General features: G+C 44.4%; 1 protein-coding gene across 1 annotated transcript; it reads left to right on the forward strand.

Annotated features, from left to right (window-relative positions):
• Window positions 1-735: 735 nt before the first annotated feature.
• On the forward strand, window positions 736-23,297 carry tex2l (testis expressed 2, like). The gene is made up of 12 exons (XM_041858830.1): window positions 736-1,270; window positions 12,308-13,808; window positions 14,864-15,064; window positions 15,369-15,696; window positions 16,219-16,469; window positions 16,569-16,718; window positions 16,903-17,002; window positions 18,580-18,721; window positions 19,586-19,723; window positions 20,936-21,151; window positions 22,649-22,769; window positions 22,983-23,297. Exons 2-12 carry the CDS (start codon window positions 12,339-12,341, stop codon window positions 23,160-23,162), a joined length of 3,297 nt encoding a protein of 1,098 aa, XP_041714764.1. The 5' UTR covers window positions 736-1,270; window positions 12,308-12,338; the 3' UTR covers window positions 23,163-23,297.
• The last annotated feature ends 251 nt before the right edge of the window (window positions 23,298-23,548 follow it).

Below are 23,548 nucleotides of genomic sequence, written 5' to 3' on the forward strand. Positions count from 1 at the left end.
CAGAAAGCAGGAGAGTGAGAGGGAGAGGGAGAGAGAGAGAGAGAGAGAGAGCAGAAGAGAAGAAGACAGAAAGCAGGAGAGTGAGAGGGAGAGAGAGAGAGAGAGCAGAAGAGAAGAAGACAGAAAGCAGGAGAGTGAGAGAGAGAGAGAGAGAGAGAGAGAGAGAGAGAGAGAGAGAGAGAGCGAGAGAGAGAAAGGGTATTCCCCAGCTGCAGCAGTGAGTCTGAACACTATGCCCTGTTCCTTGTCATTTCCAGGGCTCTCTGTATAGGCCAAGATTGATGGAGTGCCCTATTCATTATTTGATCCCTTTCCCCTGCTTTTTTAAGTGTTCTCCTGCTCTTTTTATCTATAGGACAAGTTAATAAAGGTTTCTATTGAATGGGGTTGAGAGCATTCTCATAACATCCATGGCCTGTGAAAAATAGACTGACTCAAAATGTGATTGTATATTTCTTTATTGGCTTGCTGGTGTGAAGGAATATATTGGCCATTTCATATGTGGTTTCACAATTGTTTGAATTTATGTAATGACTTCAGAATAAAGCTAAACCTTGTAAAAAAAAAAAAAAAAAAGAGAGGTAGGCTATAGAAGCAACACCAACTGAGCATCTCTGTTTCATTCTAGGTGTGTGCGTGTGTGTCTGTGGGTGAGAGTGAGAGAGATGGAGAGTGAGAGAGTATGGAGAGAGTGTGGAGAGAGTGTGTTGGGGCTGGATTATTTAATCTGGATTAATGTGCACTGCGGCCATGGTTTTTATAATCAGATTGGTGAGAGGAGCTCTAGAGCTGCTGCTGATGATGCTGGGAGCGCGTGTCATATCTAGAACAGAGTCGGCAAGTGGTAGGTGTGCACGAGCGCAGCGCGTGGTGCAACTGGAGTCACACTATATTTTCTATTATAAGATCAGTGGGCAGCGCACCTTTCTCTTTTTAATAGACAGTCACTACACATCACTGAACACGAACAACCGATAATTATTCTTACTGGGGTTCGTCGAGAAGAATTAACATTTTTGATACAAGTGGGCGCAGCTAACCATGCTTGTGATGTGACAAGCACGCACTGTGCGCATCTCGCTGGACATTTCTCCAAGTCGCATCCGACAACCTTGAAAAAACGATTGAACTTGTTTGAATGATCGAATTGTAAATCGTATTGTCAAGTTAATCGTGGAGACTGGAGTTCGCTTCTCGATGTGTCTGTGAGACTTGAAGAATATACGAGAATAAGTGGTGTGGTTTGTGTCCATGCTGCAGCGATAACCAGGTAAACTGAGGTCAGTTTTGATACTTGATATTATTGCTTTTTAATTGAACATGTTTGGGAGGATCTAAATATTTCATTTCAAGTTCAAATGCTTTAAAGGGTAACTGTCAACCCCAATTTCAGCCTTTGCCCAACCCCTTCAAAATGTCAATTCCCCCCACACATAACTTCTCACCTGAATGCATTCAGTTGAGAAGTTGTGGGTGGGGGAATTGCTAAGAAATATTCATTTTGGGGGTGGGTAAACGTAGTTGTACCTGATCCCAACACCGTCTCACTAAAACATACTTACCAGAAGTCCACTGACACGCTCTGATAATAACAGTATGTGCATCGCGAGAAAAAACGCCTCTGGACAATAAGCTCACAGTGTTGAGACGCCGAGTTCCTGACATCTGTTGCCGCTTGCCGTGTAAATTCGAATCCTTGATGGGGCTTAAAATACATCTTTGAAAAGTGGACTCACATTTGTTGTGGTATTGTGTTGGGAAGAAAAGTGTAATCGTCACCTTGAAAATGAAGATTAGGCGCTCAATTCAATCCAACCGGCATTGCAGTATTTACGCAGTACCTCTTTTTCCAACGGTCAAATTAACTCACAGATTGGTCTTGGGTACTGTATAAAACCTACAACTACTACCAGTGCGACCCCTCTCACAGGTATGCTTTCACTTTTCAGAATTAGAAGTGTGTGGGCATGGGGTGAATATTGTAAGTAAAGGATAAAAAATATATACAGGTATGCATGTATCTGCCCCATGTGGGATCAGAACTCACAATCATTGAACTATGAGCCAACTAGCCAACTGTGCCACCAATCAGTCATAATGGTTGGGGAAAAAGACAAGGAGTTGACATGACCACGATTGTCCTCTATTTCTTGTTAAGATGGATGTAGCTACAAATATAAAGGTATAATCCTCATAGCCTACATGTTATTATTTTCTTCGTAAAAGCACAAAGATGGTAAGTGAAAAGGTAAGCAAAAACATTGAATTTGGTCATGTCCGGAAATGTGCCATCTAGCAACATATGAATGTGCCCTAGTCAAGAACGCATCATGCAAAATATATTGGCACACTCCATTTACCAAAACCATTGCCAAATAAAGCGTGCTTACCTGCTTTTATAGCAAGCCTTGACGTCGTACCAGCCAGCACATCTAGAAGGGAGTGTATTTCATACCGAACCATGACAGACTGACCAGGTGAATCCAGGTGAAAGCTATGATCCCTTATTGATCTCACTTGTTAAATCCACTTCAATCAGTGTAGATGAAGAGGAGGATTTTAAAGCTGTGGGACAATTGAGACATGGTTTGTGTATGTGGGCCATTCATAGGGTGAATGGGCAAGACAAAAGTTTTAAGTGCCTTTGAACGGAGTATGGTAGTAGGTGCCAGGCGCACAGGTTTGAGTGTGTCAAGAACTGCCACTCTGCTGGGTTTTTCACACTCAACCATTTCCTGTGTGTATCACGAATAGTCCACCACCCAAAGGACATCCAGCCAACTTAACAGAACTGTGGAAAGTATTGGAGTCAACATGGGCCAGCATCCAAGTAGAGGCTGTTCTGAGGGCAAAAGGTTGTGCAACTCAATATTAGGAAGGTGTTCCTAATGTTTTGTACACTAAGTGTATGAGACTTTTGCAACGAACTGTCAAAATGAAGACCAGACTTGATGTGTTTCACTATAATTAAGCCTAAAACATCTGGTTTTCAATGAAAAAAAGTTACTCTTTAAGGAAGTATAAGAACATAAACATAAACTTATGGCTTGAAATGTTCGATTTAATTTGATGTCATAACAGCATGTCAGCAACTTTATGTCTTTTGTCTCTAGACAGGGCATAATGTATAACCATAGCTGATCACCATTTATTTATGTCATACATGTATCAATGAGCTCACTATTCATTATCCTGTACCACTTCCATCTTATTTGGAAGATATCCATAGGCTTACTGCTGTCACTCATCTCTCTCAGTGATGTTTGCATAAAGCAAACAGAGGGTCGTCATGAATAAACAAGTTTCCAGATTTCCAAACATATCCGTTCTTATTTTTGTCCATAATCCTCCTAGTATGATTTGTCTGACTTTACAGTGAAAGCCTGCATTATGGTTAATCTGGTTCTCTGGCACTGTCCCCCTGTCTGATCAGACTCAGAGAGATGTATTGACACTGCATGGCCTAAGAGGAGAGCAGCAGTAGGAACAGACCTGCCTGCTTGTCTGTCTGTTTGTCTGTCTGTCTCGGTCTGTGCAAGAATTCTCTCATGGCGATGGAGAATATTGACTTGCCGTAGGAGGAGTAGAATAACAGTCATCCTCCATAACTCCTATATCAAATCAAATCAAATGTTATTTGCCACATGCGCCGAATACAACAGGTGTAGACCTTACAGTGAAATGCTTACTTACAAGCCCGTTACCAACAATGCAGTTTTATATAGACAGAATGAAATCTCATATTATCAGGGCAAATACTTGCTGCTTCTTATTAAGTTTTTCTCTATAGCCTGTATTGTATAGTGCAGTACACATGAGATTTGGAATCCATTTTATGTAGAATGGTCAACCCCACAATAGAAAATCCACGTACCACTGCACCTGGTAAACTAGTTCATAATTATCTTGTTTGTTCTATACTACCAGTGTGCACCAGCATAACGTTGCTCTTTGCATGCACCACTGACTGGATGTAGTCCTTCTTGCTCTTTACATCACATGCTGAGTTGGCACATCAAATGTCCATCATTGTGTGTCATGCAGTTGACAGGATCAGAAGCATTATATTAGCCAAGCCATGGTTGAGCCTTTGTAGGTTAATGCTGCCTGATAGATAACGCATAGGCAATTCATAACCATGGACGCTTCCCAAATGGCACCCTATTCCCTATATATATGGCAGTCCTACAGTGCTTCACAAAGTATTAACACCCCTTGACTTTTTCGATATTTTGTTGTGTTAGAGCCTGAATTTAAAATGGATTACGTAGAGATTTTTTTTGTCACTGGCCTGCACGCAATACCCCATAATGTCAAAGTGGAATTATATTTAGACATTTTTACAAATTAATTACAAATCAAAAGCTGAAATGTCTTGAGTCAATAAGTATTCAAAATCAAATCAATTTAATTTATCACATACAAATGTATCGAACACATACAACTGGTGTAGACTTTACAGTGAAATGCTTGCTTACAAACCTTTTCCAACAATGCATAGTTTATAAAATAATAATAAATACAAAAATAGTAACTAACACGAGAACTAAAATAAAATACAGAAGAATGGAGCTACAGTACATACAGGGAGTACCAGTTCCAGATCACTGTGCAGAGGTATGAGGTATTTGAGGTAGATATGTACATGAAGGCAGGGTAAAGGGACTAGGCATCAGGATATATAATAATAAGACTTAAATAAAGAACAGAGTAGCAGCAGCAAATGATGAGTGTAAAAGTGTGTATGTATGAGTGTTTGTGTTGTGTCGGTATGCGTGTGTGTGTTTTGTGTGTGTGTGCGTATGTAGTATTTGTGAACGTGTGAGTGAGTGTGTATATGGTGTGTATATATAGTCTAGTGAGTGTGCATAGGGTTAGTGCAAGATAGAGTCAGTGCAGATCGTTTGGGTACCATTAATTAGTTAAATAGTCTTATGGCTTGGGGGTAGAAGCTGTCTCAGAGCCTGGTGGTCCGAGATCCGATGCGCCGGTACCGTTTGCAGGATGGTAGCAGAGTAAACAGTCTGTGGCTTGGATGGCTGGAGTCCTTGGAAATTTTTCAGGACCTTCCTCTGACACTGGCTGATATAGAGGTCCTGGATGGTAGGGAGCTCGGCCCCAGTGATGTACTGGGCTACCCGCACCATCCTTTGTAGCGCTTTGCAGTCAAGGGCGGTGCAATTGCCATACCAAGCGGTGATGCAGCCAGTCAAGATGCTCTTGATGGTGCAGCTGTAGAACTTGAGGGACCATGCCAAATCTTTTCAGCCTCCTGAGGGGGAAGAGGCGTTGCCATGCCCTCTTTACGACTGTGCGGGTATGTATGGACCATGTTAAGCTCCTCAACAGCTCTGTCGATGTGGATGGGTGCGTGCTCTCCCCTCTTTCTCCTATAGTACACGATCAGCTCCTCGGTCTTACTGACGTTGAGGGAGAGTTTGTTGTCCTGGCACCACACTGCTAAGTCTCTGACCTCCTCCCTGTAGGCTGACCCATCGCCGTCTGTGATCAGGCATACCACCGTCATGTTGTCAGCAAAGTTGACGATGGTGTTGGAGTCGTGCGTGGCCAAGCAGTTGTGGGTGAACAGGGAGTACAGGAGAGGACTAAGTACACACCCCTGAGGGGCCCCCATGTTGAGGGTCAGCGTGGCAGAGGTGTTGTTGCCTACCCTCATCACCTGGGGGCGGCCCGTCAGGAAGTCCAGGATCCAGTTGCAGAAGGAGGGGTTCAGTCCCAGGGTCCCTAGCGTGGTGATGACCATGAAGGGGACTATGGTGTTGAACGCTGAGCTGTGGTATATAAACAGCATTCTCACATAGTTATTTCCCCTCTTGTCTAGGTGGGAGAGGGCAGTGTGAAGTGCAATTGAGATTGCGTCATCTGTAGATCTGTTGGGGCGGTATACGAATTAGTGTGGGTCTAGGGTGTCTGGGATGATGGTGTTGATGTGTGTCATGACCAGCCTTTCGAAGCACTTCATAATCCCTTTGTTATGGCAAGCCTAAATAAGTTCAGGAGTAAAAATGTGCTTAACAAGTCACATAATAAGTTGCATGGACTCACTCTGTGTGCAATAATAGTGTTTAACATGATTTTGAATGACTACCTCATCTCTGTACGCCACACATCAAATTATTTGTATGGTCCCTCAGTTGAGCAGTGAATTTCAAACACAAATTCAACCACAAAGACCAGGGAGGTTTTCCAATGCCTCACAAAGAAGGGCACCTATTGGTAGATGGGTAAACAATAAAATACATAGAATATCCCTTTGAGCATGGTGACGTTGTTAATTACACTTTGGAGGGTGTATCGATATACACCCAGTCACTACAAAGATACAGGCGTCCTTCCTAACTCAGTTGCCGGAGAGGAAGGAAACCGCTCAGGGATTTCACCATGAGGCCAATGGTGACTTTAAAACAGTTACAGATAGGAGAAAACTGAGGATGGATCAAGAACATTGTAGTTACTCCACACTACTAACCTAATTGACAGAGTGAAAAGAAGGAAGCCTGTACAGAATAAAAAATATTCCAAAACATGAATCCTGTTTGCAATAAGGCAATAAAACTGTAAAAGTAAAACTGCAAAAGATGTGGCAAAGAAATGAACTTTTTGTCCTGAATATAAAACGTTATGTTTGGGGCAAATCCAACACAACACATCACTGAGTACCACTCTTTATATTTTGAAGCATAGTGGTGGCTGCATCATGTTATGGGTATGCTTGTCATCGGCAATAGTTTTTTTGTATAAAAAGAAACGGAATAGAGCTAAGCACAAGGAAAATCCTAGAGGAAAAGCTGGTTCAGTCTGCTTTCCACCAGACACTGGGAGACAAATTCACCTTTCAGCAGGACAATAACTTAAAACATTCGGAAAGTATTCAGACCCCTCAACTTTTTCCAAATGTTGTTACTTTACAGCCTTATTCTAAAATGGATAAATAAATAAAATTATCATCAATCTACATACAGTACCCCATAATGACAAAGCGAAAACAGGTTTGTAGAAAGTTTTACATAAGTATTGAGACCCTTTGCTATGAGATTCGAAATTGAGCTCAGGTGCATCCTGTTTCCATTGATCATCCTTGAGATGTTTCTGCAACTTGATTGGAAATTATTTGGAAAGGCACACACCTGTCTATATAAGGTTCCTCAAATGACAGTGCACGTCAAAAAAAATTATAATCATAATAATAATTTTTGCACTCACTAACTGTAAGTCGCTCTGGATAAGAGCATCTGCTAAATGACTAAAATGTAAAATGTAATGTCAGAGCAAAAACCAAGCCACGAGTTTGAAGGAATCGTCCGTAGAGCTCTGAGACAGGATTGTGTCGAGGCACAGATCTGGGGAAGGGTACCAACACATTTCTGTAGCATTGAAGGTCCCCAAGAACACAGTGGCCTCCATCATTCTTAAATGGAAGAAGTTTAGAACCACCAAGACTCTTCCTAGAGCTGGCCGCCCGACCAAACTGAGAAATCGGGGGAGAAGGGCCTTGGTCAGGGAGGTGACCAAGAACCCGATGGTCATGCTGACAGAGCTCCAGAGTTCCTCTGTGGAGTTGGGAGAACCTTTCAGAATGACAACCATCTCTGCAGCACTCCACCAATCAGGCCTTTATGGTAGAGTGGGAAGCCACTTCTCAGTAGAAGGCACATGACAGCCCGCTTGGAGTTTGCCAAAAGGCACCTAAAGTCTCTCAGACCATGAGAAACAAGATTCTCTGGTCTGATGAAACCAAGATTGAACTCTTTGGCATGAATGCCAAGTATCACGTCTGGAGGAAACCTGGCACCATCCCTACGGTGAAGCATGGTGGTGGCAGAATCATGCTGTGGGCATGTTTTTCTGTGGCAGAGAGTGGGAGACTAGTCAGGATCGAGGGAAAGATGAACGGAGCAAAGTACAGAGAGATCCTTGATGATAACCTGCTCCAGAGCCCTCAGGACCTCATTCTGGGGCAAAGGTTCACCTTCCAACAGGACAACGACCCTAAGCAGGAGTGGGACAAGTCTCTGAATGTCCTTGAGTGGCCCAGCCAGAGCCCGGACTTGAACCCGATCGAACATCTCTGGAGAGACCTGAAAATACTTGTGCAGCGACGCTCCCCATCCAACCTGACAGAGCTTGAGAGGATCTGCAGAGAACAATGGGAGAAACTCCCCAAATACAGGTGTGCCAAGCATGTAGCGTCATACCCAAGAAGACTCGAAGCAGTAATCGCTGCAAAAGGTGCTTTAACAAAGTACTAAGTGTCTGAATACTTATGTAAATGTGATATTTCGCTAAACTTTATAAAAACCTGTTTTTGCTTTGTCATTATGGGGTATTGTGTGGAGATTGATGATTTCATCAATTTTAGAATAAGGCTGTAACGTAACAAAATGTGGAAAAAGTCAAGGGGTCTGAATACTTTCCAAATGCACTGTATACTCTGGAATTACTTCCCAAGACGACAATTAATGTTCCTGAGTAGCCTAGTTACAGTTTTGTCTTAAAATCGGCTTGAAAATCTATGGCAAGACTTGAAAATGGCTGTCTAGCAATGATCAACAACCAACGTGACAGAGCTTGAATTTTTTTTAAACGAATAATGTGCAAATATTGTTCAATCTAGGTGTGTGCAAATCTCTTTAGAGACTTACCCAAAAAGACTCACAGCTGTAATCGCTGCCAAAGGTGATTCTATCATGTATTGACTCATGTGGTTGAATAATTTTCTAATCAAGATATATTAGTGTTTTATTTTAATTTTATTACAAATGTTTGAATTTTTCTTCCACTTTGACATTAGAGTATTTTGTGTAGATTGTTGACAAAAAAATGACATTGATAATTTTTTATCCCACTTTGTAACACAACAAAATGTGGAAAAGGGGCGAAGGGGTGTGAATACTTTCTGAAGGCACTGTATGGGCCCTGGTCAAAACTAGTGCACTCTAAAGGAAATAGGGTTCCATGTGACAGTACAGCGCTGCCACTGGTTTAGGCCATGGATTACTACAGATTGAGGAAAGGGCTTTATTCTCAGAATATGTGGTAACACTTTATTTGGATAGTCCATCTGTAGATGCTCTACAGACTATCAGTAACATTTCAACTAACTATCTACTAACCCTAGCCCTAGCCCTAACCCTAGCCCTAGCCCTAGCCCTAGCCCTAGCCCTAGCCCTAGCCCTAGCCCTAACCCTACACTTAACCCTTATCCTAACCCTAAACTTAACCCTTAACGTAATCCTAGCCCTAACCCTAAACTTAACCCTTACCCTAACCCTTATTCTAAACCTAACCCTAACTGTAACCTTAGCAAGCAGTTGCTTATCAACAGATAGTTTGTTGATAGTATGACCGTCTGCAGAGCGTGTGTGTGTGTGTTTGTGTGTGTGCACTCATGCACCTGTGTATATTTCTACTATTCATGTAAATGCACTGGGCACCCATTTACCCTGCAGCATTTGCCTTCTATCCCCCTATCCCCAGGCTGGGAGGCATGTCTGATGCTGTCTATGACTCTGTGACTCTAATAGCTGATAGCTCTCCAGTCCATTTTGGCTGAAGGGATTACAGAGAATCTGCCGCAAGCTGCTGTAGAATTTGTGCCATAGCTACATAATGCAGTTACATAACCAACCACAGATGGTGGAGTTTAACTCACAGAGCAATTGACCCAGTCAGCATCTGAAATTGTATCCTATTCCCTATATATACACATTACATGACCAAAAGTATGTGGACACCTGCTCGTCGAACATCTCATTCCAAAATCATGGCCATTAATATGGAGTTGGTCCCCCCTTTGCTGCTATAACAGCCGCCACTCTTCTGGAAAGGCTTTCCACTAGATGTTGGAACATTGCCGCGGGGACTTGCTTCCATTCAGCCACAAGAGCATTAGTGAGGTCGGGCACTGATGTTTGGCGATTAGGCCTTGCTCCCAGTCGTCATTCCAATTCATCCCAAAAGTGTTCAATGGGGTTGAGGTTAGGTCTCTGTGCAGGCCAGTTAAGTTCTTCCACACCGATCTCGATAAACAATTTCTGTATGGACCTCGCTTTGTGCACGGGCCTTCCCCAAACTGTTGCCACAAAGTTGGAAGCACAGAATCCTCTAGAATGTCATTGTAGACTTTAGCGTTAAGATGTATCTTCACTGGAACTAAGGGGCCTAGCCCTAACCATGAAAAACAGCCCCAAACCATTATTCCTCCTCCACCAAACCTTACAGTTGAGACTATGAATTCGGGCAGGTAGCGTTCTCCTGGCATCCGCAAACCCAGATTCGTCAAACCCTGTCCGCCAGCCTAAAGCCACTTCTCAGTAAAAGGCACATGACAGCCCACTTGTATTTTGCCAAAAGGCACCTAAAGGACTCTCAGACCATGTGAAACAAGATTCTCTGGTCTGATGAAACCAAGATTGAACTATTTGGCCTGAATGCCAAGCGTCACGTCTGGAGGAAACCTGGCACCATCCCTACGGTGAAGCATGGTGGTAGCAGCATCATGCTGTGGGGATGTTTTTCAGTGGCAGGGACTAGGAGACTAGTCAGGATTGAGGGAATGGTGAACGGAGCAAAGTACAGAGAGATCCTTGATGAAAACCTGCTCCAGAGCGCTCAGGACCTCAGACTGGGGCTAAAGTTCACCTTCCATCAGGACAACGACCCTAAGCACACAGCCAAGACAATGCAGGAGTGGCTTCGAGACAAGTCTCTGAATGTCCTTGAGTGGCCCAACCAGAGCACGTACTTGAACTCGATTGAACATCTCTAGAGAGATCTGAAAATAGCTGTGCAGCGACGCTCCCCATCCAACTTGACACATCTTGAGAAGATCTGCAGAGAAGAATGGGAGAAACTCCCCAAATACAGGTGTGCCAAGCTTGTAGCGTCATACCCAAAAAGAATCAAGGCTGTAATAGCTGCCAAAGGTGCTTCAACAAAGTATTGAGTAAAGGGTCTGAATACTTACTTAAATGTGATATTTCCGGTGGGGGGGGTTATATAAATTTGCAAAGATTCTAAAATCCTGTTTTTGCTTTGTCATTATGGGGTATTGTGTGTAGATTGATGAGGGAAAAAACTTTACAAAATGTGGAAAAAGTCAAGGGGTCTGAATACTTTCCGAATGCACTTTAGTGTATCTCATAAGGTCCTTATCATCATCTTCCTCCTGTCCACTGATCTACAAATGCTATTTTCTTGGACTGACTTGGACTACTAGCTGCCTCTAATGGATATATATAATGTTATAGCCAGGCCTACTGCCAATCCTGCCATTCAGCTCTTTAGTACCATGGTGTAGAATAGATGTTAACATACAGGCTGTCAAAATGGCTGCCCGGAGGAGGTGATTGAAAGCATCGCTGACTACCGTTACCATTCATCTTAGTATTACGTAAGCTGTTCTTTAAGCTGCTGAAGCAGCCATCAGATCATGTTGGCGGGCTGCTCTGGGTTCTGACGGCAGGGCTAAGAGTAAGACCAACTGATGTCTCTTAGAAGGATAAGTATGAGAGACACATTCAGTACATATTTTTTTCTCTGAGGGTGAAATCTGAAGTGCCTTGATTGAGGTTTAGAGTGAGCTTCGGAGAATCTAAAATTCCCTTGGTTGCATGGCAACAATGCAGAAGAGTGTGTATAATATACCGCCAATCATATGCTTGGTCAGAGCTGAAGTGCATAGAAGCTTACTGTATGATGTGATAGGTCAATACCTCTACAAGCAGTGTTTACATAAAGCTTATATGAAAAACTTGTATTTTCCCTGTAAGTTCATATACATGAAATTATTATTATATTAGTATAGCCTTGTGAATGAGTGTAATCTAACATTTTAATCAGTACTTCTTCCACCCCAAATCTGCATGGTATTTGGAGCAACAGGCCCCCAAAGTACAGTATTGGATTTAAGCCCAGTGCTCTGCCCTACTTTAAAGTACATTTAGGGAGGAAACTCTCTTATCTATTTCTGTATAGGCCCTACTTTCCAAGCACACACACACACACAAATGTGAAGCGACAGCAGGGGGAGACGGAGAGGTTGTTATCGGGGGCCTAATTCAGATGCAGGCAGACGTCAACACAGACATTTTAAATTAAGTCATTTCCCCTTGCTTGTCAAGCTACATTCATACCTCTTTGCATAAATACTGAAAGGAATGCTAATGATGAAAATGAGGCATAAACATATGAAAGGAAGCTCTCTCTCTTTCTCTTCTCCCTTTCTCCTGGGACTTAATCATGAACAGTAGCTGACTGGGTTATTCTTTCTTTTGTTGACTCCTAGGTGCCTCGGGTCTACAATGTAAAGATAAGAAATGGCAGAGATAGGAGAAAATATGGCAAGAGGAAGAGAAGGAGGAGGTGGTGGAGTGGGAGGTCTAAGGCCACCCCATGACCCCCAGAGCCCGGCCCGCTTTCCCTCTCCTGCTCCCCCAGTCGGGGCCCATCATGGCGAGCTCAGGAGGGGCATCGTGATCCAGCTAACAGGCACAGAGGGTGAGTGGGACAGTCTGGATGACAACGAGCTCATCTTCCCCCTGGAACACAACTATGACGACCAGACCCCCTACATCTCCCTCTCCAACGAGAGACAGAACTCCATGGAAGAGGAGAACCAACACTGCCTGCACTCCCCAGCCTTCCACGTACCCCTCTCCCCCTCCTCCCCTGGGTCCCTGGGGGACTGCTCCAACTCAGCCCCCAGCTTCCTCTCCCCCAGCCCAGCCACCCCCACCCACCGGCCCCTGGCTAGCCTGGTCAAGTCCCTGTCCACAGAGCTGGAGCTCCCTCATGGCTCATCCCTCAGACCCAGGCCCTTCCTCAGCCTAGTCAAGTCCATCTCTACTGAGATCTCCCGCTCAGAGCCAGAGGTGTCCCAGTCCAAGTCTGACTCCCGCCTCAACCTGCACCTGCAGTGGAAGAACCTGACTCAGCCTAAGGGAAGGAGTGACGGAGACTCCCGTACCGCCCCACCCTCGCCCATCGCTCTATCCCCGTCCGAGGGCACCAAGGCGGGCTTCTTCAAGATGGAGCTGGAGGACACAAAGCGGAAGTTCTCAGAGGCCATGCAGGAGCCAATGTTCAGTAAACCTATCAGTATGTTCAGTAAGATCATGGGGGATGAGAAGGAGAATGCAGCAGCAGGCAGCCCCAAGCACCAGAGAGCTACAGGGACTCACTCAGCTGGCTCCCCCAGCTCCAGAGGGGTCTATGTGGGGAGGATGGACAGCATGGAGGTGGGCGTCACAGAGTCTCCGCTGCGGAGTGCCAAGAGAGCGGACGGTGACTCTCCGCCGGTGTTTGACTGGCCGTGCGTCAGACACCCAAAGAAGGGTCTGCCCACTAGAACATGTTCTGTCCACGATCACCACGGTAACAAACTCAACGACAATTCCGAGGAACTGGAGATCTGCACCTACGATGACGTCATGCAGGTCGTGGCCGTCGAGCGTCATCATCACAGGCATCCGCAGAGATTGCCTGGTTCTCTGATCTCCTCAGGACCCCATCGTGTGGTCAGTCAGCCCACCTCTCCACCACCTCCACCACGCATGGGTTTGTTCTGTGTGGCTGTGTTGTCCTATGTCTACTTCATCCTCCCCCTGAGCCCCTACATGTCAGGCCTGGCTCTGGGCATGGCCTTTGGCTTCCTGCTGGGGCTGCTGCTCATCAGGCTGGGCTCAACCAAACACAACGCTCAGCCACATCCACACAGAGATATTCAGGCCCTGACTGAGGTTGTTCAGCAGGCTGATGCCCTCGGCACCGAACCAGACGTCCTCAAGGTAAGTTCATGTTCAATAGTGAAAACTCTTTCCGAAAAAATGTAAGGTACAATACAGTTGCAAATGAAACACGTCACAACATAAGAACCTGAAGGTGAATTCCTTTTTGTATAGTTCATTTCTCTCAGCACAAAAGACCAGCTAGGTCTGAATGGGGACTTATAACACTGGAGTCAGAAAATGGCCTTGGTCTTTACAGATCTCGACACCCACACAACAATTGGCTGAATAGAAAACCATATTTGAAATTGCACACCTCCATACTGTGGCATGGACTTCCTAGAACTTTTCTTCCTAAAACAAGTCAGCACCTCCATTCCCCCTCTCGCCCTCTCTGAGCCTGAATACTTTCTAATGTGGTGCCTGTGCGATAGCTAAAAGTGCCTGGAATGCAATTAACGTTGCCCAATAAAAGGTTCCTACAAACTAAAAAAGATACAGAGCCTCATTAGTGTTGTCTCCCTTGGCTGAGAACAGCATAGCAGAGCACAGCAGAGCAGAACCTTGCCAGGTGCAGGGTATAGCTCCCGAGGCAATTAGCTGAGCAAGTGAGGCTGGGGCTGTGTAATTGGTCAGGTTCAGTGGCAGGCAAAACAGTCTTATCAGTGGTAAAGTGTAGTGCCACAGGGGGAAACAGAGGTTATGTTAGTGAGGAGGGATAATTCCCTTGTTGGTTAATTGTTGGGTTTGTTTTTAAGGTGGATGTCAGACTGAGCCTTGGGGTGAAGAGTTAGTCGTGGGCATCAGTGTGAGAGAGCTTTGAGACTTTCACTCTCTAACACTAATACCATTTAAATGACCTATGCTCCCCAAAGTGTCAAGTCTAACATTTATATTTTGCTTTGTAGCTTTCTCTATGTGTCATGGTGAATGTTCATTATTTGACTAACTGCATTGACGTGTTTTGAAGGACAAGCTATTATCAACAGATGAAGTAGCTCGTTACACAACAGCTTGTCTTAGTCATTGAAGCATGCTCAGTGTATTCCCATGTGTCATTCAAGTATTCTCTTACGGTCTCACTATATAACTCAGTGTATTCCCATTTGTTTCAGGGCTGGCTGAACGAGATGTTTGAGTACGACCCAGAGACCTACCACCCGTCCCTGACCCACTCTGTGTTCGCCACCCTGGAGGGACACTGCCTCCGCCTGGACTACCCCAGGAACAACATCAGCCGCAGGACCACCTACGATGAAAGGCCTCCCGAGGCTGTGGTTGTCAGCTCACGCTGCTTCCAGCTACAACACAGCAAGGTCTGCTTGGTCTGTCAACTTACACTCGCTGTTCAAAGCTTAAAGGTCATTTGGGGAAATATGATGCAAGGTTTTATATTGTATTCATTGACTTCATAAAACCTTGAGATGTTTTTTACATTTATTTTATATGTGTGCTGCATACAATAATCGCATCAGTAGTGGTCATCTGTAGCTCAGTTGGTATAGCATGGCGCTTGCAACGGTTTTTGAGATGGTCTGAAAGCATGAATAATGATAATAACCGGATGTATTAATGTTGTGTTATATAACGGGTTTCTAATAAGTCTTGTTGTAATACCAGGTGTTCCTGCTGCCCTCTGCGCTAGCCCGTAAGAGGCTGTGGAACCTGAAGTACCCTATCTGCATTGAACTGACAGAGGGAGAGGGAGTCATGGATGAGGAGAGGGGTACAGAGGAGACCCCAAGAGAGGAGCAGGGGGGAGACCCCCAACTCCAAACACGACCCACCTCCACCTCCAAACCAGCAGCCAACCTCACTACAACCCTATACCTCTTCGGACGGACAGGAAGAGAGAAGGAGGAGTGGTTTCATCACTTCCTGTCCACGTCCATGGTAATGGAGAAGGAGAAGGAGAGGCAAAGGCCTGGCAGATGTGTGTCCAGATCAGGTAGGACAAGCTGTTTTTGTTTGTTTTTGTTGTTTTGTATGGTTGTCTTTTTTTCATCATTTAATTGACTTCGCGCTAGTCTTTTGTGTTTTTTGCATAATGACAAATCTTAACACAGTACATATATTGGCCATGAAATATAATGCATTAGCAATACATGTGGAAAGGGAAGGATAAATCAAGTAAATGTTACTCTGGTGGATTATATGCTCCAGTTCCATGTATTCCAGGATGGTTCATTTCAAGATTACAGATGCGTGAACATGCAGGAGAATATAGTACTGTCGTGATGCTCTGAAAGCACTTAACCACACATGTTTCTGCCCCTGCTCTGGTCTGTCCTGGTAGTAAACTGAACAGTGTTGCCCTCCATCATAGACAGTCCACTAAGGCCCCTGAAGCAAAATCTATCGCTGAGAATATTACACATTTCCTTACAGATGCACTCTCATGTAACTCTTAAAAGAAATGATCACCACAACGTAAAATCTGTGAACCAACAACTGTCATCTCTGTATCTAGATGTGCCGGTGGTGCGAGGGGTGAGCCCCTCAAGACGGTCCCAGGACAGCAGAGGTTCCAGCAGGATGGGGAGCACTGAAGAGGACCTCCCATTACCCCCTTCTGCCCCCTCCATCCAACCATCCAGGGTGGGCTCTCCGCTGCTGGACTACCCCACCTACATGGCTCGTTTCCTGCCCTCAGAGCAGCCCAGCCCCCTGCCCAGCCCACCCCTCAACAGCACAGAGACAAGCCCCACCAACAAAGTGAGGGTGAGTTCCCCTGACCACCTTAATGAAACATCTAGAAACAGATAGATGATATAATTAAATAGTGTGTTAATCTGTAGTGGTGTATCTATTTCCCTATAGTGCACCTGTGATTTCCCAGAGTTCCCGGTGGAGGGCCAGACTGACTGGGTCAATGCACTGATTGGTCGAATCTTCTGGGACTTCCTGCGTGAGAAATACTGGGCGGACATTGTCTCCAGAAAGATCCAGAAAAAGCTGAGCAAAATCAGAGTGAGTATGTGAGCTCTCACAGTGTAAATTCCCCTCTTCAGGAGTAAGGGGAGCTTGTACAATGTTTCTATTTGGTCATTTGCTAGTAGTATATAGCCAACATAACCACAAAACCCACTGGAAACAAGCAAAACAGAGGAGCGAAATGCCATTTCTTTGTTTGTTTGTGTGTGTGTCTGTGCAGCTGCCTTACTTCATGAATGAGCTGACTCTGACTGAACTGGACATGGGCTCCTGTCTGCCCAAAATCACCAGTGCATCCAGACCTGTGGTCAACAGCAGAGGCGAGTGTCAACTACAAAGCTCACTCTTCCTTTTTACTCTCCCTGATGTTTATGCGATGATGACTAGGGCCTGGTGTTTAGGAATAACTCCTGACCCTAATGATGACACAGTGAATCGGCCCACTCTGCATACAGTACATTAACCTCTACTCAGAGCATCAATTAGTGAAAGACAATGACAGCGTGTCATCCTCGGTCTAATCTAGATTCTGGAAGGGTACTTAGGAGCAAATTAAATGAAGGTCCGCAAATTACAGCAAATTACAACAGATTATAATTCCCAAAAAGAATGATGGTGACAAATGTGGACTGTGCGGGGGGAGCTCTGTATAAATCTGTAAATGGGATGATGTGTGATTAGAGAGGCATGGATGTGACGCGGGTCGTGGTGCCTGGCGCAAATTGTGGTGTGGGCAGAGAGACAGGAGGAAAGGGCACACAGACTAACCCTCTCTGGAGGTACTAAGCTAACACATGGAATTGTTTTAAGATTATCATTTAGCTATTTGATTTGGAATAAAAAATTAATATATGATAAAATATTTTATTTGGCCTTTACTACTATAGCCAATAGAAACACATTGAATTAATAAATGGCAAAAAAGATAGTCAAAAACAATTAGCATAAGGAGTAAGGTTTTGAAGTATCTGTCCTATATCTAGCAGATATAAGAAAGCTCAGGAAATAATGTATTTTTTTGGGAAACATATTTAACACCTTATTTTTAGGGGCACAAAACTACCTCCATACTTCCATATGTTTGTATGGGTTACCTTCAGACGAGTCCCGTGACACTTGTGGGGTTCGTAGAGCAAAACAGAGAAAGCCATCGTATTCGTGAGAGTCTGCCCTTTCCATAGAGTGGTCATAACGTTCGGACGCGACAGACATTTCCGTGAGAAGACCGATTTTCGGGATGTCTCATGGTCTGACAAACACCGCTGTAGCTCGGCCACCTTCCACCGCAGATGGGGCAGGCCGACATAGGCGGATGCGGTGGATTGAGACGTGATATCTCTAGCTTAATCTGACGGATTTTGATGGGGATTTTTTTATTATGTTACTTAGATTGACGCACGGGTGTGTCAATAGACTCTTAAGGACAAGCCAGCAAATCCTGCCCAAGCACTATAAGTGCACCCGTGTGTATGGGTTCACAGATACACACACAGACACACATAGACACACATAGACACACACAGACCACCACCAAACCAATATGCTGTATTGCGTGTCCCCAGCAGGAGGGAACAGCTCCCTGGCTCCCTGAGATTACAACAGATTACTGTAATAATATCGACTCATCTGATGCTCAGTACTCTTATCATAATCAGATGACATGAGCAATGGACCGTCTCCTCCCTCTCAATCACCTGATCATTCTCTTCATCTCTGTTCTGGTGTGTGTGTGTGTGTGTGTGTGTGCATGCGTGAGTGTGTGTGCATGCGTGAGCGTGTGTGTATGTGTGAGTGTGTGTGTGTGCGTGCATGAGTGTGTGTGTGTGTGTGTGTGTGCATGAGTGTGTGTGTGTGCGTGCATGTGTACATGTGTATGTGGTGTGTTTGTGTTCTCCAGGCTTGTGGCTGGAGCTGGAGGTGGTGTACACCGGAGCCCTGCAGATGACCCTGGAGACTAAGATCAACCTGTCCAAACTGGGCAAGGAGGGCAAGGAGGGAAGCCTGGACACAGACAGCCTCACTGATACTGGCAGCCTAGGGTCAGTCACATTACAGTTACTACTGCACTATCATCTAAAATAAAATATATTATTTACTGTACAACATGCATTTTACGTTGTACAACTAACATTATTATTTGTAAATTGAACTGCAAAATTACTAGCCTGGGTACCAGTCTGTTTGTGCTATCATTCCACTCCTTGTCATGTTTGGAATATGACACAGAGTACAAGAAGTTGAATGTTAGCACAAAACGGGTCTGGATTTCAGGCTACAATATAACCACTGCCTTGCAGCATCTATGCTGACATCCTGGTAATGATGATCTGCTATGCTCTGTCTGCCCCCACTGTGAGCTAAATAATGAACTGATAATGAAGACACCAACCTACAATATCCCTCCTGATCTGTCAAACTCCTCTAATAGTGAACCTCTGAACAAAGCCTGCACACGACAGAGCTCTCTGTACATGATGTTGATTAGTTGGTCTGTTTCCAGATTAAAATGGATTCTTACAGTAGATCCTTGTTCCATCATAAAAAGATAATCATATTTGAGCTTGTCTTTACAGTATGGTTGACTCTGCTGAATATGGTTTGATTTAGGTGTCACATAAACTGTCTATTAGGGTTGTGGACCAAGCTAGGGTTGTGGCTGAGAATAGGATTGAACTAAAATGTGGATTAAGGTTAGTCTCAGTGAGAGCTGAAATCATTTTTCACATTTCTGTAATTTAGCAGACACGCTTATCCAGAGCGACTTACAGTAGTGAGTGCATACATTTTCACACTAGTCCCACATGGGAATTGAACCCACAACCCTGACATTACAAATACCATGCTATACCAACTGAGCTACACGAGACACTCAGGAAACCTGTGTTGTTGTGTTTTGTGTCCAGGTCCAGACCCATCCTCAGTGTTTTGGCTGACAGTGATGAAGAGTCCTCCAGCGCCGGCTCTTCGGACGAGGAGGAAGTACTGCTCTCAGAGCACCAAGGCATTGTGGGAGAAAAGGGGACTCCACCCGGTGCTGAAGGGTAATTGATGTCCCTTTCTCTTACACAACAAATATAATCGGCCATGTAGAATGATACGGCCAGGAGTTTTTCCTGACTGTGACCTGACAGTGACCTTGTGCTGTATTTGACTCTAAGGGCTTGATTCAATCCGTAGCGCTCACTTTCCGTGTTGTAGCTCGATTTAGATTTAAAGGCAATGTTCCCACGTTAGTGGAGACTGCATTCACGGTAAACGCTGCATATGTCGGCTCAATCGGAAATTATCTTTACATTTCAAGCGTGCTATAACGGTGAACTTCGAGCCCTAATACCATTTTCTATAGTCACAACCAGAGTTGTGGACTCGAGTCACATGACTTGGACTCAAATCTGACTCCAGTCACAAATTTGATGACTTGAGTCTCGACTTGATAGAAAATAAAATAATTTGACTTGACCTCAATTTCCTGGGTTATGTCGGAGTTCCGCGTGTCTGCGTTCCACGCTTTGGAGTCAGAACGTTGAATAAGAGAAATTGATTGTTCCATGTATGCATGGTGTTGAAATATAATTAACAATCATTAATCTTGATTAAGAGGAATGTAATATTGTAACAATGTATGTGGAAATCGTCTTTTACATTGTAGAACCAGTTTATCGGTTGTATTGCCAATTGGGTAATTGTATGGTCCTGGGGGCCAAGTGCTTATATTATGTAGGCCTACCTGTTTGAGCTCCTGTTAGACAGATTTGGTTTCTCAAGGGGAGGCTGTGCAGTCTTACCCTCTACCTGTGCCCGTTCAGAAATGGACAGGTTAAGCCTGATACAAAGGCTATTTCTTTTGGGCTACTGCCCGTGTATATTTGGTAAATGTACTTGTATATTTTGTATGTTATGGCGCTATCACCATTGGATCACCAAGACCTGTAAATAAATCTACACTCTGAGCACATAAACTTGCCTTGCCTTCTGCTGATTTCATGCCCTTATGACTGCTACAAATAATGAAAAGGCTGTCTGGTAGCCTCAATATTTTTTTGGGGAGCTGCTAAGGCTGGATTCAATCCGGATCGTCGAAGTATCGCAGAAGTATGTTAAGTGTTAATCACACTATAAAGTGGATCTTCAATGCTATGGATTGAACAGAGCCCTTAGTTTTAGATCATAGCAGTGCTGTTTTCATTTGTGACCAGTGTGACATTTACCTCTGAAAGCATAAGGCCTCTCTCCTCCTCTTCTCCCCTCTGCAGGATTGCTGCTGGTGGCGGTAGGACAGGCAGGCGGATTTTGAGATTTGTCGACAAAATTGCTAAGTCTAAGTACTTCCAGAAGGCAACAGAGAATGAGTACATCAAAAAGAAGATTGAGGAGATGTCCAACACGCCCTTGCTCCTGGCAGTGGAGGTTCAGGAGCTTTCTGGAACACTGGCTGTCAACATCCCTCCTCCTCCTACTGATAGAATATGGTACGGCCCACACTTATGATCCCTCCTCCCCTTACTGATAGAATATGGTACGGCCCACACTTATGATCCCTCCTCCCCTTACTGATAGAATATGGTACGGCCCACACTTATGATCCCTCCTCCCCTTACTGATATAATATGGTACGGCCAACACTCAATATCCCTCCTCCCCCTACTGATAGAATATGGTACGGCCCACACTCAATATCCCTCCTCCCCCTACTGATAGAATATGGTATGGCCCACACTCAATATCCCTCCTCCCCCTACTGATAGAATATGGTACGGCCCACACTCAATATGCCTCCTCCCCCTACTGATAGAATATGGTATTGCCCACACTTATGATCCCTCCTCCACCTACTGATAGAATATGGTATGGACCACACTCAACATCCTCTCCTCCCCGTACTGATAGAATATGGTACGGACCACACTCAATATCCCTCCCCCCTACTGATAGAATATGGTATGGCCCACTCTCACTTAGAGTTACTCAATGACAGAGATCATGAACTCAATTTCTTTCTTGAGCAGAAGGTTGGGGGGCCGGAACATAATTACAGATAATTTATAGACTGCAAATTGACCGGAAGAAGCCCAAACAGATATAATATTTGACTATAACATAATAATTTCAAACCTTGCTTACCTTTGTATACGATCACGTGTCTCTTTATTATGCGTGTGAATACTTGGGAACAGATTTCCAAAATTGTAATCACTTGGAGCTGACTTGCTGCTGTTTTTACAGCTCCCCGCATGTGCCATCAAACTCCTGCAGCCCGTCTAGTTTTCAACCTTCCCATGTTCTCTCATGTCACTCCACTCCTCCGCACACTCCACTGGCTTCCATTCGAAGCTCTCATCCACTACAAGACCATGGTGCTTACCTAAAAAAATTAAATAATTGCTAGCTCTGACTCACAGCTCTGACTCTACTGATAGCTACGTTATTGAGGAAAAGTGTACTTTCTATGCCTGTGATATGTGGTTGTCCCATCTAGCTATCTTAAGATTAATGCACTGTAAGTCACTCTGGATAAGAGCGTCTGCTAAATTACTAAAATGTTTTTTTTAAATGTTTTATGTCCAACAATGATATATATATTATTTATTATTATTTTTAATAATAATAATTTTGCTCAGAAAACTTAGGGGGGTTGGAGGGGGGGGCAAATAAAACCAACCGTGGGGCCAAATTCGGCCCCCGACCCGCCAGTTGGGTTACCCTGCTCTATGGCCTTGTCATGAAACAACCCCTAGCCCCTAGTCCAAATTCACTCCGATTTACTTTATCTCTTCATTTATGTACTTGCGTCTTAAGCATGAAAGAGCATTACTTTTCTTTTTGTGCCAAGTTGAGCAAAGGGCCAGCCAAATGATAGCAACCGATGATAAGACCACAGGTTAGGTCAACATGGTAGTTGCCTTCAGTTACTGTCTCTCTGTATTTATTGATGATCCTGTATTTGTGCATGTTTGGGTGTATTCCAGGTACAGTTTCTGTGTGCCTCCCAAGCTGGACCTGCGTGTCAGACCCAAGCTGGGGGAGAGGGAGGTCACCTTCTGTCACGTGACCGAGTGGATCGAGAAGAAGCTGCAGGATGAGTTTGAGGTTAGACTTCTCTTTCCTCTCCTCCTCCTCCTCTTTTCCTCTCTCTCCCTCTCTTTCCTTGTCTACCCTTGTATCTCTCACCTCTCTCCTTCCCTTGTCTTTTCTCATCCATCTCTTCCTATTTTACTCTCCCTTGCCTCCCCTTCCCTCAAAATCCCAAGTAAGACAACCTATCCCCAATAAAACAATTAACCTAACTTCTCTCCATTCCAGAAAGTATTTGTGCTGCCCAACATGGACGATATCTACCTGCCTCTGATGCATTCTGGGATGGACAGTCCTCCAGCTGGGCTACTGGAGGAGGGTCCGGCCCAGTCATCACACTCACAACACTCCTCCATGGAGTCCATCGGGAGGATTTCCCAGGACAATACTGCTGCAGACTTGGACTAGTGCCTCCCTGTGGCCCAATGACACTAAGACACCCCTGAAATTCTCAAAGCACTACAAGTACATCGAACAAAAATATAAACGCAACATGTAAAGTGTTGGTCCCATGTTTCATGAGCCAATGGCTGTGCCCCTGCCCAGTCATGTGAAATCCATAGATTAGGGCCTAATGAATTTATTTAAATTTACTGATTTCCTTATATGAACTGTAACTCAGCAAAATCTTAGAAATTGTTGCATGTTGTGTTTATATTTTTGTTCAGTATAGATGTGCCACCAAATGTAGTGGGATACTGTATATTACAGAACTTCAACCGACTTTAAGTGATACCTTTGGTCAATGTTTACATGTGAGAAACAGTAACGAGCTTGTTGCTTTGATTTTTTAC

Source organism: Coregonus clupeaformis, chromosome 31, assembly GCF_020615455.1.
Source record: "Coregonus clupeaformis isolate EN_2021a chromosome 31, ASM2061545v1, whole genome shotgun sequence".
NCBI lineage: Eukaryota > Metazoa > Chordata > Actinopteri > Salmoniformes > Salmonidae > Coregonus > Coregonus clupeaformis.